General features: G+C 46.2%; 1 protein-coding gene and 1 non-coding gene across 2 annotated transcripts in view; both read left to right on the top strand.

Moving 5' to 3' along the window:
• The window catches only part of LOC144498924 (malignant fibrous histiocytoma-amplified sequence 1), a 41,850-nt gene that overhangs the window by 11,294 nt on the left and 15,839 nt on the right, over nt 1-14,717 (top strand). Inside the window, exons 3-7 of the mRNA XM_078220837.1 lie at nt 6,945-7,239; nt 8,532-8,718; nt 9,537-9,715; nt 12,083-12,564; nt 13,565-13,722. Coding sequence (XP_078076963.1) covers nt 6,945-7,239; nt 8,532-8,718; nt 9,537-9,715; nt 12,083-12,564; nt 13,565-13,722 — 1,301 coding nt within the window. The remainder of the gene's footprint in view (nt 1-6,944; nt 7,240-8,531; nt 8,719-9,536; nt 9,716-12,082; nt 12,565-13,564; nt 13,723-14,717) is intronic.
• LOC144499357 (small nucleolar RNA SNORA53) lies at nt 7,458-7,635 on the top strand. The gene has a single exon (XR_013498830.1). It is a non-coding gene; the product is annotated as a small nucleolar RNA SNORA53 (small nucleolar RNA).

The raw sequence follows: 14,717 nt of genomic DNA, 5'->3' as shown, positions 1-14,717 counted from the left end.
CTCCTCACTGTTCAAGGCCTTTCAGGTTAAGCAGCATTTCATTTGTACTTCCTTCAATTTGGTCTACTGTATTTGATGCTCCCAATTTAGTCTCCTCTACAGTGCAAAGACTAAGTGCAGACTGGCTGATCACTTTGCGGGACCTCTTCATTCCATCTGCAAGAATGACCCCAACCTTCCTGTCATTTAGTATTTCAACTCACCATCTTGCTGTCATGCCCACATGTCCATCTTTGGCCTGCTGCATAGCTCCAGTGAAGCCCAATGCAAACTGGAGGAATAGCACCTCCTTTAGGGTGGCACGGTAGCACAGTGGTTAGCACTGCTGCTTCACAGCTCCCGGGACCTGGGTTCGATTCCTGGCTTGGGTCACTGTCTGTGTGGAGTTTGCACATTCTCCTCGTGTCTGCATGGGTTTCCTCTGGCTGCTCCGGTTTCCTCCCACAGTCCAAAGATGTGCAGGTTAGGTCGATTGGCCATGCTAAAATTTGCCCCTTAGAGTCCTGAGATGCGTAGGTTAGAGGGATTAGTGGGTAAATATGTAGGGATATGGGGGTAGGGCCTGGGTGGGATTGTGGTCAGTGCAGACTCTATGGGCCAAATGGCCTCTTTCTGCACTGTAGGATTTCTGTGATTCTATGATGATTCTCATCTTCCAATTTGCCATGACCTTCTGGACATAGCACTGAGTTCAACAACTTTGGACAGTGAACTTTCCTCTCCATATTCATCCCTTTTTTGTTTTATTTGTTTTTTTGTCCCAATGCAAACACCGCCCCTCCCCCACAGGGCCATCTGTCACTTGTTTTTCAGTTTAGCTTTCACGGAGCACTGACCTTTGTTCTCCTATTAACATTTTCTGCTCTCTTACCTTTATGTCACTCTCAGCACCTTCTTTAGTCTTGTGTCCATGTCAATCTCTCATTAGCTCCCACCTATCCCTGACCACCTATTCTGTCATGTGACTATGGCAAGCAGGTTGGGATATTTAGTACATGATTGCTTTTCAATCCAAACATCTCCATCTTCATAATAACGAAAGACAAATTGTAACTGTGAGTTACCCAAGTTACCCACTTTACAACCGCAGTTCTTATGCAATGCCAAACTGTTCATTATTCTAGTTAGTCTGTGCATAAGCATTGCATACATTGTCACTGTCTAAATGATTAATGTTCTCATCGCTGTGCTGCTGGGTGATGTTTCCTCTTGGGGAACGTCGCTCTTGTGGTGTTTCTTTTTGCCGTGGTAACCATTGTTGCTCCATTTCCATTGTTGTTCCATTTCCATTGCTGGGAGCAGGTAGACAGGTTTGTGAAGGTGATGATCTTTCATGACACACCAGTGTCTATCTGACAATTCATGCTTTCCTTCTGCGGTGATCGTTTTAACAGTCACAAACCATTTATCACCTGTAGACCTGATGGAACCAACCTGTTGTAAGGGGCACAATTTTCCGGCTTCCCCACGGCATGTATTCTGGCAGCAGAGGCGGCTTGCCGTTGGCCATTAGCAAGATCTTCAGGTCCCATCTATGTCATCTTGCATGGCTCACCTGTTCTGCCGCTGGGGGAACCCACCGCAGGGTGTCGCCTTCGGCGGGACTGGAAGATTCCCCTGGCTGGAAGGGCTGGAAAATCCTGCTCATGGTGTTAATGATTCATCAAAATCTTCAGTTGATTTCTCTCCAATTGTCATCTGTATCGACTTGTTTTCCTTCTTTTGAGCCAAAACACTGTAAAATGAATCTGGGGCGGCACGGTGGCACAGTGGTTAGCACTGCTACCTCACAGCGCCAGGGACCTGGGTTCAGTTCCGGCTTCGGGTCACTGTCCGTGTGGAGTTTGCACATTCTCCCCGTGTCTGCGTGGGTTTCCTCCGGGTGCTCTGGTTTCCTCCCACAGTCCAAAGATGTGCGGGTTAGGTTAATTTACCAAGCTAAGTTGACCCTAGTGTCAGGGGGATTATCAGGGTAAATATGTGGGGTTGCGGGAATAGGGTCTGGGTAGGACTATGGCCGGTGCAGACACAATGGGCCGAATGGCCTCCTTCTGCACTGTAGGGTTTCTATGATTCTATGATTCTTACAGTTAGAACGCTACTTTCCCTAAAATGGACAAGCCTTATTTTCTTTTGTGTGATGCCTTCCGCTGTATTTGCATCCTGCTCTTTGCCTGTGATCCTTCTCCTCTTTCCACCTGAAATGTCTATCAGCATAATGGCAAAACCTGGTCTGTTCTTCCATGAATATGTTCTAGCTGATCATTTACACCCTCAGCGTTTCTGCCCAAGTCGATTGTTTTTCTGTGAGTGAGTTTTTCCTCTATCAGTGGTCCTGCTCTCACTGTCAGATTTCTTATGCCTAAGACAATTCCACCTTTAATTGGATCATTTTTCATTTGCCTGAATTCACAGGATGCTGCAGGCTGTGTTACTGCAGTCACATTCTGTCAATGGACTCTTTTTCACCTTGATCCCTAATGTTGAATACATATCTATCATAGATTACGTTCACTTGGGATTCAGAATGTGCCTTCAAAACTTCTCAGAATTTCTGTCATCTCTTTTTCCTGTTCTTCGCAGAGAGTTAGGGTGGGATCCAATTTGTAGCAATCTCTCCCCAAAAGTGTTGCTCTTCATATTTGCTCAGGATTGTGAATTAAATCTGTCACAATCTCTCAAAATGTTCAGCACCATTTGTGACTCCTCAGCTACTGAAGTAGTCCATATCCAAATGGAGCAAGACCTGGGCAATATCCAGGCTTGGGCTGATGAGTGGGAAGTCACATTCGTGGGGCACAAGTGCCGGGTATCTCCAACAAGAAGGAACTAACCATCACCCCTTGACATTCAAGGGCACTACCAGTGCTGAATCTCCCATATCAATATCCTGGGGGTTATCATTGATCAGAAACTGAACATAAATACTGTGTCTACCACAGCAGGTCAAACACTAGAAATCTGTTGTGAGTAACTCACCTCCTGACTCCCCAAAGCCTGTCCACCATCTACAAGGCATAAGCCAGGAGTGTGATGGAATACTCTTCACTTGCCTGGATGAGTGCAGCTCCAACACTCAGTAAACTTGATACCAACCAGGACAAAGCAGCCTGCTTGATTGACACCCCTTCCACAAACACTCACTCCCTCCACCACCAGCGAACAGAGGCAGCCGTGTGTACCATCTACAAGATGCACTGCAGGAAGTCACCAAGGCTCCTTAGGCATCACCTTCCAAACCCACGACTGCTACCATATAGAAAGACAAGAATAGCAGACACTGGGAACAACACCACCTGAAAGTTTCCATCCAAATCAGTCATTTGGGGCGGCACGGTGGCACAGTGGTTAGCACTGCTGCCTCACAACGCCAGGGACATGGGTTCGATTCCAGCCTCGGGTCACTGTCTGTGTGTAGTTTGCACATTCTCTCCGTGTCTGCGGTGGGTTTCCTCCCGGGTGCTCCAGTTTCCTCCCACAGTCCAAAGATGTGCGGGTTGGGCTGATTGGCCACGCTAAATTGAGCCTAGCATCAGGGGGATTAGTAGGGTAAATAAGCGGGGTTATGGGAATAGGGGCTGGGTGGGATGGGATTGTGGTTGGTGCAGATGCGAAGGGCCGAATGGCCTCCTTCAGGGCTGTAGGGATTCTATGATCATCCTGACTCGGAGATATATATGTTTATTTATTTGTGACACAAGTAGGCTTACATTAACACTGCAATGAAGTTACTGTGAAATATATTCACAGTTATATTGATGAGATAGAATTGAGATATATTGCCATTCCTTGATAGATCAAAATCCTGGTTTTCCCTCCCAACAGCACTGTGGGTGTAGCTACATCTCAGGGACTGCAGTGGTTCAAGAAGGCAGCTCAACACCACCTACTAAAGGGCCAATAGAAACATAGAAACATAGAAACCCTACAGTGCAGAAGGAGGCCATTCGGCCCATCGAGTCTGCACCGACCACAATCCCACCCAGGCCCTACCCCCACATATTTTACCCGCTAATCCCTCTAACCTACGCATCCCAGGACTCTAAGGGACAATTTTTAACCTGGCCAATCAACCTAACCCGCACATCTTTGGACTGTGGGAGGAAACCGGAGCACCCGGAGGAAACCCACGCAGACATGAGGAGAATGTGCAAACTCCACACAGACAGTGACCCGAGCCGGTAATCGAACCCGGGACCCCGGAGCTGTGAAGCAGCAGTGCTAACCACTGCGCTACCGTGCGGGAAGAGCAATAAATGCTGGCCTAGCCAGTGACAGCACATCCCGTAAATGAATGAATAAAAAAGTTTTGCCATTCTAGTGGTCAAACCGCCCTTCATTTTGATAGGTGCCAGGAAAGGAAAATTAACAGCCATTGTGTCTTACCCTTCAGCTGCAGTCTGCGCCTTTTATTTGTTTTTCCTTTTCAGTGGCTTTTTTTTTTCCGGAAGCTTTCAGCAGCCCTGAATATTTCTGTGTTCCTCTTTTAGTAGCTGTACTTCTGTACAGCTCTTCAAACTCCCATCTTAGCTCTATTTCTGACACCCCAATATGAGTTCAATGTGCATTGTTATTAGAACTGACTGTGACACAGCGGCTTTCAGTCAGATAGCTGACTGCAGCAAAGCAGATGGGACCTTTAGTAGATGCTTGCATTTCAATCCAAACGTGGTTGAACTTCTCAGAAAGAGTCTGGCTAAATCTCAGGCTTGGAATGACAGTGTGGATCATAAGGATAGTTGCAGACTAACAAGATCAAACAATCTCCAGCACATCGGATGCCAGAGTCTGAGCAATGATACGTGTGCAAATATTCACAGAGTCATAGAATCCCTACAGTGCACAAGGAGGCCATTTGGCCCATTGAGTTTGCACTGACTCTTGCCCAGGCCCAATCCCTATCCCTATAGTCACACGCATTTACCCCGCTAATCCCCCTAACCTATATATCTTGGGACACTAAGGGAGAATGTAGCACGACCAAGCCACCTAACCTGCACATCTTTGGATTGTGGGAGGAAATCGGAGCAGCCGGTTTTGTGAAGGGGAGGTCGTGTCTCACGAACTTGATCAAGTTTTTCGAGGAAGTGACAAAGATTAGTGATGAGGGTAGGGCAGTGAATGTTGTCTACATGGACTTCTTTGGCCTTTGACAACGTCCCTCATGGCAGACTGGTGCAGAAGGTGAAGTCACATGGGATCAGAGGTGAGCTGGCAAGGCGGATACAAAACTAGTTTGGTCAAAGAAGACAGGGTAGCAGTGTAAGGGTGCGTTTCTGAATGGAGGGCTGTGACAAGTGGCATTCCTCAGGGATCAGTGCTGGGACCTTTGCTGTTTGTAATATATATAAATGATTTGGAGGAAAATGTAACTGGTTTGATTAGTACGTTTGCGGACGACACAAAGGTTGGTGGATTTGCGGATAGCGATGAGGACCATCAGAGGATACAGCAGGATATAGATCGGTTGGAGACTTGGGCAGAGAGATGGCAGATGGAGTTTAATCTGGACAAATGTAAGGTAATGCATTTTGGAAGGTCTAATACAGATAGGAAATATACAGTAAATGGCAGAACCCTGAAGAGTTTGATAGGTAAAGGGATCTGGGTGTACAGGTACACAGGTCACTGATAGTGGCAATGCAGGTGGAGAAGGTAGTCAAGAAGGCATATGGCACACTTGCCTTCATCGGCTGGGGCATTGAGTTTAAAAATTGGCAAGTCGTGTTGCAGCTTTATAGAACCTTAGTTAGGCCGCACTTGGAATGTAGTATTCAATTCTGATCGCCACACTACCAGAAGGATGTGGAGGCTTTGGAGAGGGTACAGAAAAGATTTACCAGGATGTTGCCTGATATGGAGGGCATTAGCTATGAGGAGAGGTTGCAGAAACTTGGTTTGTTTTCACTGGAACGACGGAGATTGAGGGGCGACCTGATAGAAGTCTACAAGATTACGAGAGACATGGACAGAGTGGATAGTCAGAAGCTTTTTCCCAGGGTGGAAGAGTCAATTACTAGGGGGCACAGGTTTAAGGTGCGAGGGGCAAGGGTTAAAGGAGATGTACGAGGCAGATTTTTTACACAGAGAGTGGTGGGTGCCTGGAACTCGTTGAGGGGGGAGGTAGTGGAAGCAGATACGGTAGTGACTTTTAAGGGGCGTCTTGACAAATACATGAATAGGATGGGAATAGAGGGATATGGTCCCCGGAAGGATAGGGGGTTTTAGTTCAGTCGGACAGCATGGTCGGTGCAGGCTCGGAGGGCTGAAGGGCCTGTTCCTGTGCTGTAATTTTCTTTGTTCACCTGGAAGAAACCCACGCAGACACAGGGAGAATGTGCGAACGCCACACAGACAGTAACCCAAGGCTGGAATTGGACCCTGCTCCCTGGCCCTGTGAGGCAGCAGTGCTAACCACTGTGCCACCGTGCTGTGAGATTGGATGAATTTTCTGGAGGTTTCTTTGTTTATTCTATGGGGGTAATACCCTGACAGAAGAATGACCACATTTTCTATTCTAGTTTGGGTGGCACGGTGGCACAGTGGTTAGCACTGCTGCCTCACAGCACCAGGGACCTGGGTTTGATTCCCGGTTTGGGTGACTATCTGCGCGGAGTCTGCACCTTCTTCCCGTGTCAGCATGGGTTTTATCCAGGTGCTCTGGTTTCCTCCCACAGTGGTTAGGTGTATTGGCCATGCTAAATTCTCCCTCAGTGTACCCAAACAGGCGCTGGATGTGGCAACTAGGAAATTTTCACGGTGACTTCATTGCAATGTTAATGTAAGCCTACTTGTGACACTAATAAATAAAATTTTAAATAAATAATCGAGGACAGTATCTGGGATAGAGTAGAGTATATATGTGAATGAAGTGAACCTGATGATTTGGAATAATCGGTCCTGATACCCTGTTTCATTTTGTGATGCTGGTTATTTCTCTCCAGGTATCAGGTGGATGATGCAGATTCCTTCAAGAAGCAGGTTGGTTTTTGGATCAACAATGTCTTGATGAGAGTCCCAGAATCCATTGTGCTTCCCATTGGGAGTCACATAGACCTGTGCGATAAGGATGAGATCCAGAGGAAGAAGGAGGACATTGAAGAGAAGATCCAGGAGATGCTGACTGAGAGAAAGGAGAACTTGAAACAGCGGCTGGAGAAACTGAAACAGAAATCACAGTGTGAATTATACAGTGATCAAGTGAATAAACTGCGTGATTTAGTGGAGTACAGTTTAAAGGTGAAGAGAAATGTGGATCTGTAACATAGGATAGGGTTCATGTTGGATATGCTGACCATTTAAAGGAACAGTACCTTGGTTCACTTGCTCACTGAGCATGGAATGCTCCAGAGCCAACAATCATGTAGTTTGAGATTTGGTTTGGACATTTATATAAAAAAACACACATGCACTCCTTAGATCCACTATGCGATGTTCTGCCTCGCTGTAAGATCTCTTTGCACCTTGGTGTTGGATTCTCCAGTGTGCTGGCAGGGGACATGCATCAACTCTAGTGGTTGTACAACCAGAGGTGCAAGAGTAGCATTTCTGCACGGCGGCATCTCTGTCCTGATGTAAATAACCTGTTACTCCAGGCTGCTTCTGACATCAGGACCTTGCTGTGATGCGGACATGTTTATCAAAATCCACCCGTTTTAGATATGGCAATGAACTGTGAGATGTTCGCAAGCTCTCTTGCACTGAATTGGCTCTATTGACGCTGACTCCACTGGTGTTTGTGGCATTAGGGGTGGACAGATATCAGCATGATACAGCTGGTGGCAAGGGCCATTTCAGGGTCATCGATAGCACTGCCTGACTTTGGGAGGAACAGGAGGTGGCAGAAAGGGCTGATTACCTTGTTAAAACGATATTTAGCCCTCTTTATTTTTGCCATGATCCCAGGCCCCATGTCCGCCTCAGCAGCTGTGACAACCTTCCAAAGATATGCCAAAACCGGTCCAAATCTCAGGACTGGGAACGCCTGGATGAGGAAGTGTCAGACAATCTCCATTCCCGTACTAATGTGTTTTGCAAGGGGCAGGCAGAGATTAAAACAACCCAGCAACACCCATGGTTACTGTACCAGCTTTGGCGTCAAATTATCACGTATATTAAACATTTCGACACTTTCCAGGTGGGATTTAAAGTCACAAGCACTGGTTTACAAGTTCTACAACACAGATACTATGCTGCTGTTCCCTTTAACTTTCCCCTCCTTTCCCCTTCCCATTCTCGTACCATCCCTCCTTTCTTCCCTTCCCTTTCTCCTACCATCCCTCCTTTCTTCCCTTCCTTTTCTCATTTTTTCATTCCCTCTCTCCTTCCTTTCCTTTTATCCGTCCTTCCCTTCCAGACCCCTTCCTTCTCTTGCTCCCATCCATTCCATTTTTCCATCTCTCACTTGCGTCCCTCATTCTCTTTCTCTATTGCTCCTTCACATCCTCCCTCCTTCCTTCCCTCCTTCTCGGATATAAACAAACTACAGTCTGAACAAGATTGAGCTAAAATGGGTGACCTTTTCCCTGCAGGTTTTGGACCTTATTCCCGTTGACTGTACTCAATACGATGCCATATTCGGGGCTTGGCTACAGATTCTGGAATCTGTTCGGAATAAGGAAATTTTCCTAAATGCAATCCGGAAACTTCCTGTCACTTACAAGAAGGTGGAAAATGCGATTATGGAACTAATGAAAACACCAGAAGTACCAGTCCATGGTAAGGGTCAATCATTTTAAACAGCATTGTGTCTACACTTAGCTTTCTGGCTACAATCAGTTATCAAAGCAGAAGAAATGGCAGCATGAGCAGATCATTCAGCCCTTCAAATCTACTCTGCCGTTCATTGAGATAATGGCAATTCTACCTCAGTTGCACATTCTGCAATACACCTTCCCCCCGATGTCTCTTAAACTCCTTAGTACTCCCAAAATCAATTGACAAATAACCTGAACATCCACCGCTCTCTAGAACAGAGAATTCCAAAGATTCACAATTCTTTGCAGAAAATTCTCATGGGGTACAGTTCCAGTCACTGACTCCCACTGGGAGACATTTCCACAGTTACTGACTCTCACTGGGCGGGGGTTGGGGGTGGGGGGGGGGGTACAGTTCCAGTCACTGACTCCCACTGGGATACAGTTCCAGTCACTGACTCTCACTGGGATACAATTCTACAAACACTGACTCTCACTGGGCTACAGTTCCACACACACTGACTCTCACTGGGGTACAGTTCCACACACACTGACTCTCACTGGGATACAGTTGCACAGTCACTGACTCTCACTGGAATACAGTTCCACAGTCACTGACTCTCACTGGGGTACAATTCCACAGTTACTGACTCTCAATGGGGTACAGTTCCACAGTCACTGACTCTCAATGGGGTACAGTTCCACAGTCACTGACTCTCACTGGGTTACAGTTCCACAGATACTGACTGTCGCTGGGTTACAGTTCTGCAGGTACTGACTGTCACTGAAGAATGTGTTTCAGAGACAATGACTGACTCAATTTTGTTTTATTTTAAACAGGATCTGTGGCTCTTGATGAATTACTGAGAATGATAGATCTTCATAACCTTAACAGTGAACAGTTGAAATGCATTCTGTGTTACTTGCATCGGATTGGGTTAATTGTGTGGTACCAGGAGGTAGAAACTCTGGAAAGAATTGTGTTCCTTAAGCCTTCATTTCTGATCACCCTGTTTAAGGTGAGGGCCAGTCTGGAATCAGTTCATCTTTTCATCCTTCATCAAATCATAAAAGCTTAAATCACAGAAAGAAGCCACTTTGCCTAACCTGTTTGTGCCATTTACAGCTCTGTAGCCTGTTTGTGCTTTTCACGATCCTGGGATTCGCATCTCTTCTAGACACAGCTTTACTTGTACCAGTGCCACTCCCTTTGGCCTTGCCACCACCACCCTTATGTGATTTAATCTCTCCTGCCTCCCAAATGATTGTAGATTGTCCCTCTTTTCTCTTATTCCACACCCTCACTCCCTCACTCCTCATTCTGCCTGAGCTGTTGAGTAATCACAGCAAGAAGTCTCAAAACACCAGGTTAAAGTCCAACAGGTTTATTTGGTAGCACAAGCCACAAGCTTTCGGAGCGCTGCTCCTTCATCAGGTAAGTGGGAGTTCTGTTCACAAACAGGGCATATAAAGACACAAACTCAATTTACAAAATAATGATTGGAATGTGGGTCTTTACAGGTAATCAAGTCTTAAAGGTACAGACAATGTGAGTGGAGAGAGGGTTAAGCACAGGTTAAAGAGATGTGTATTATCTGCCGGATCATCGACACGGATGCCATCATCTCACGTGAGAACACCATCCACCAGGTACACGGTACATATACTTGCAACTTGGCCAACGCTGTCTACCTGATACGCTGCAGGAAAGGATGTCCCGAGGCATGGTACATTGGGGAGACCATGTAAACGCTGTGACAATGGATGAATGAACACCGCTCAACAATCACCAAGCAAGAGTGTTTTCTTCCTGTTGGGGAACACTTCAGCGGTCACGGGCATTCGGCCTCTGATCTTCGGAAAAGCATTCTCCAAGGCGGCCTTCACGACACACAACAGCGCAAAGTCGCTGAGCAGAGACTGATAGCCAAGTTCCGCACACATGAGGACGGCCTCAACCGGGATTTTGGGTTCATGTCACACTATCTGTAACCCCCACGACTTGCCTGGGCTTGCAAAATCTCACTAACTGTCCTGGCTGGAGACAATACACACCTCTTTAACCTGTGCTTAACCCTCTCTCCACTCACGTTGTCTGTACCTTTAAGGCTTTATTACCTGTAAAGACTTGCATTCCCACCATTATTTTGTAAATTGAGTTTGTGTCTTTATATGCCCTGTTTGTGAACAGAACTCCCGCTTACCTGATGAAGGAGCAGCGCTCCGAAAGCTAGTGGCTTGTGCTACCAAATAACCTGGTGTTGTGAGGCTTCTTACTGTGTTTACCCCAGTCCAACGCCGGCTTCTCCACATCATGGCTACTGTTGAGTAATTCCAGGGTTTTCTCTTTTTATTACAATACTCCAGCTGGTGCCCAACCAATGTTTAGAAAGATCAGGAATAACTTTATGTTCTTTTTGACAAAGCCAAGTATCCCATGCAGTTTCTTCACAGCCTTACCAACCAAATTTAAAACTTAAACATTAAAATTCACTTTCACCTACATGCACCAGGCCTAACTTTTTCTGGGATATTTAGTGGGTAAGTAAAACAACTTTATGTCCTTATGTGGATTTCAATGAGTTGCTTGGCAAAGTACTGGCCTGTCGCCTTCAAATATTTATCAATATGCACCTCCCCAACCCACCACCCACAGGTCCCTCAGCTCTCACCCCCTTTCAAAACAGTCCTATTTGGATTATATTACATTTCTCTGTCGGTTCTGCCAAAATGCATAGCTTCCCATTTATCCATATTAAGTTTCACCCACCGTCTTATTGCTGCAGTCTGCCCTTCACTTTCTGCCCCTGTCCTCCTCCCGAGTTACGACATTGTTGGGTTTTGTATCATCTGCAAACCTTGAAATTGTACCGTCTGTATCGATGTCCAGGTCATTTAGAACAAACAATGGCCTTAATGCCAATAGCTGTACATTCTTCTCCAGTCAACACAAATAATCCGTTCACCAAGTACCTTGTAGCTATCTGAAACATTGGCCAGAAATCTCCAGTCCCGCCCACCACAGGAATCATAGCGGGTGGGACAGGAAATTCGGCAGACTGTGTAAAGGACCTTTGACCTCGGGCAGGAAATTCCAGTCATTGGGCGCATGCGACCAGAGAATCCCACCTATGGACTCTCTTTCTCTCTCCACAGATGCTAGCAGATACGCTGATTATTTCCACCATCCTCAGTATTTTGGTGCTATGGAAATCATTCTGTGTTGTTTGTTTCTCAGGACATTTTGAATAAGGGAAATAAGGTGAATGATAATATTAACAAGAATGGAAAGGCTTTGATAGAAATGCCACTGAGGAATAGGAAAGTCAGGGCCAAGGTTCTGTCAACCGGGAATCTCTTTCCAATGAATTCTTTTGTCATTTCAGATGATTGTCCGCCATGATCTGTTGATACAGCTGCGCAACATCCCACCCAAAGCTCTGAAGAAGGAATTGGCCTTCAAACCAGACCAGCAAAAATGGATTGTTGACTTTCAGACTAAAGCAACCCTACATCATAAAGCCATAATGATCCTGGTCAAACATCAGCTCAATGGGAATGAAGATCTGCATGAAATTGCAGAGGACATGCTTGGAGATGCGAAAGTGAAAGGCAAGCTATTCCAAATATTGGAACATTTTGATATTTGTCTTCCTTCAAAATCCCAGGCTTTAAATCCCAATGCGAATGAGTTCAGACCAGGCTCCCCATGGTCGCTGCCAAGGAATGCTGCCACTCCCGCCTACTTATTCCCAAGTTACTTGACTGATGCCAAGGCGGTATCAGAACAATGGGAAGAGGACAGTGAAGAGGATCTACACATCCGCGCTTTCTTCTTGCCTGAAATTCCACAAGGATTTTTCCACAGGTATTGCTTTCTTTCCTCTTTATTTTTTTTCCCCCCTTCTCTGTTGAATGCTGATAAGTTACTTGGGCCGGGGTACATGAGGAATGGGTCTCTTGCCCACTTTGTATGACTTTCAATGATGAGGTTAGGAAAGCTGAGAAAAGGAACATTCAGTGAACAAGATCATGAGGGGGCAGGAAAAAATGGACAAGGAGCAGCTGTTTCCTTGGTTGAAGGGTCAGTCACGAGGGTAGATGGGTTCAAGGTGAAGGGCAGGAGGTTTAGGGGGATGTGAGGAAAAACTTTTTTACCCAGAGGGTGCTGACAGTCTGGAATGCGCTGCCTGGGAGGGTGGCGGAGGCAGGTTGCCTCACATCCTTTAAAAAGTATCTGGATGAGGAGTTCAGGTGTTTGTAATGTACAGGTGTGGACTTGCTGGGCCAAAGGGCCCATCAACAGAAATGACACAAACAATAAGGCAGCTAAAGGTAGAGGGCAGAAAAAACAAACAACAACAAAACAATTAGCACCTAGGACTCCACAACGGCATCCCCCTTGTCCCCTCCCCCATCCCTCTCCTCCAAATAATATAAAAGCAAAATACTGCGGATGCTAGAATCTGAAGCAAAAACAGAAAAATGCTGGAAAATCTCAGCAGGTCTGACAGCATCTGTGGAGAGGGAATAGAGCCAACATTTCGAGTCTGGATGACCCTTCGTCAGAGCTGACTCAAAACGTTAGCTCTATTCTCTCTCCACAGATGGTGTCAGACCTGCTGAGATTTTCCAGCATTTTTCTGTTTTTGTCCCTCTCCTACCTGTTGTTAGATGTCTTATTATCTCCTCCTGTGGGCTCAGGGTGAAATTTTATCTGATACTGCCGCTGTTTTGGCCGGCTAATTTTATGATGTTAAGAGTGTTACGTAAGTGCAGTTGTCTTTGTTGTTGTTGAAAACCCCAGTTGGTTCTTGACGTGCGTCAGTAAGAATCCTCTTCCTAATTCCCTTCTCTGCATTTCACAGGACGATAATTAAACTGTGCAATTTTATTTGTTCTCACTGGGTTGGAAAAGAGAGATGCCTGCTGGCGTGTAATGGGAGGAAACTTCTCCTGAAGGAACACAATGAAGAAGCCAACAGTTATATTGAATTCCGCTGCAAGGGAAATGGAGAGGAGAATGGTGGGTTTGCTCATATCCTTTGATTTGATTTGATTTATTATTGTCACATGTATTAGCATACAGTGAAAAGTGTTGTTTCTTGCGTGCTATACAGACAAAGCATACCGTTCATAGAGAAGTAAAGGAGAGAGTGCAGAATGTAGTGTTACAGTCATAGCTCGGGCATAGAGAAAGATCAACTTACTGCGAGGTAGGTCCATTCAAAAATCTGACAGCAGCAGGGAAGAAGCTGTTCTTGAGTTGGTTGGTACGTGACCTCAGACCTTTGTATCTTTTTCCTGACGGAAGAAGGTGGAAGAGAGAATGTCCGGGGTGCATGGGGTCCTTAATTATGCTGGCTACTTTGCCGAGGCAGCGGGAAGTGTAGACAGAGTCAATGGATGGGAAGCTGGTTTGCGTGATGGATTGGGCTACATTCAAGGGTAGGTCCATTCAAAAGTCTGATGGCAGCAAGGGAGAAGCTGTTACTGAGGCGACATCCTCCGGATGTTTGGCTGCACCTTAGTGAATTGACAAGACTGCTACAATTAAACCTAAACTGATGTGCCAATCTGTTTGTTTCAAGTTGGGTAAAATCTCAATTAAAACAACAAAGGAAATTCACACCAAACATGGCCATATTTCTACTTGTACTCTACTGCCTCCAGCCGAATAAGGCTGGTCTGACGAGACAGGTTCAACATTCACTGATCACAATGGCGATTTGCATTCATACAGTGCCTTGAATCAAGTCAAATGTTCCAAGGAGCTTCACATTATGGGGCAAAGTTAAGCACTGAACCACATGAGAGGATATTAGGGCGAGTGACCAAAGGTTTGGCCAAAGTGCTTTGTTTCAAAGGAGAAACTTAAAGGAAGGGAGAGAGATGGAGAAGTTTGGGAGGGTTGGGGAGTTGTCGGGGGGGGGGGGGGGGGGGGGGGGGAGGGTGTGGGGGGGTGCGGGGGGTGGGGGTGGGGGTGGGGGGGGGGGGGGTGATGGTGTTGGTAGTGGTGGT

Source organism: Mustelus asterias, chromosome 9 (genome assembly GCF_964213995.1).
Source record: "Mustelus asterias chromosome 9, sMusAst1.hap1.1, whole genome shotgun sequence".
Classification (NCBI taxonomy): Eukaryota; Metazoa; Chordata; class Chondrichthyes; order Carcharhiniformes; family Triakidae; genus Mustelus; species Mustelus asterias.
The sequence above is the reverse complement of the archived record's forward strand: the minus strand, read 5'-3'. Positions and strand labels throughout refer to the sequence as shown.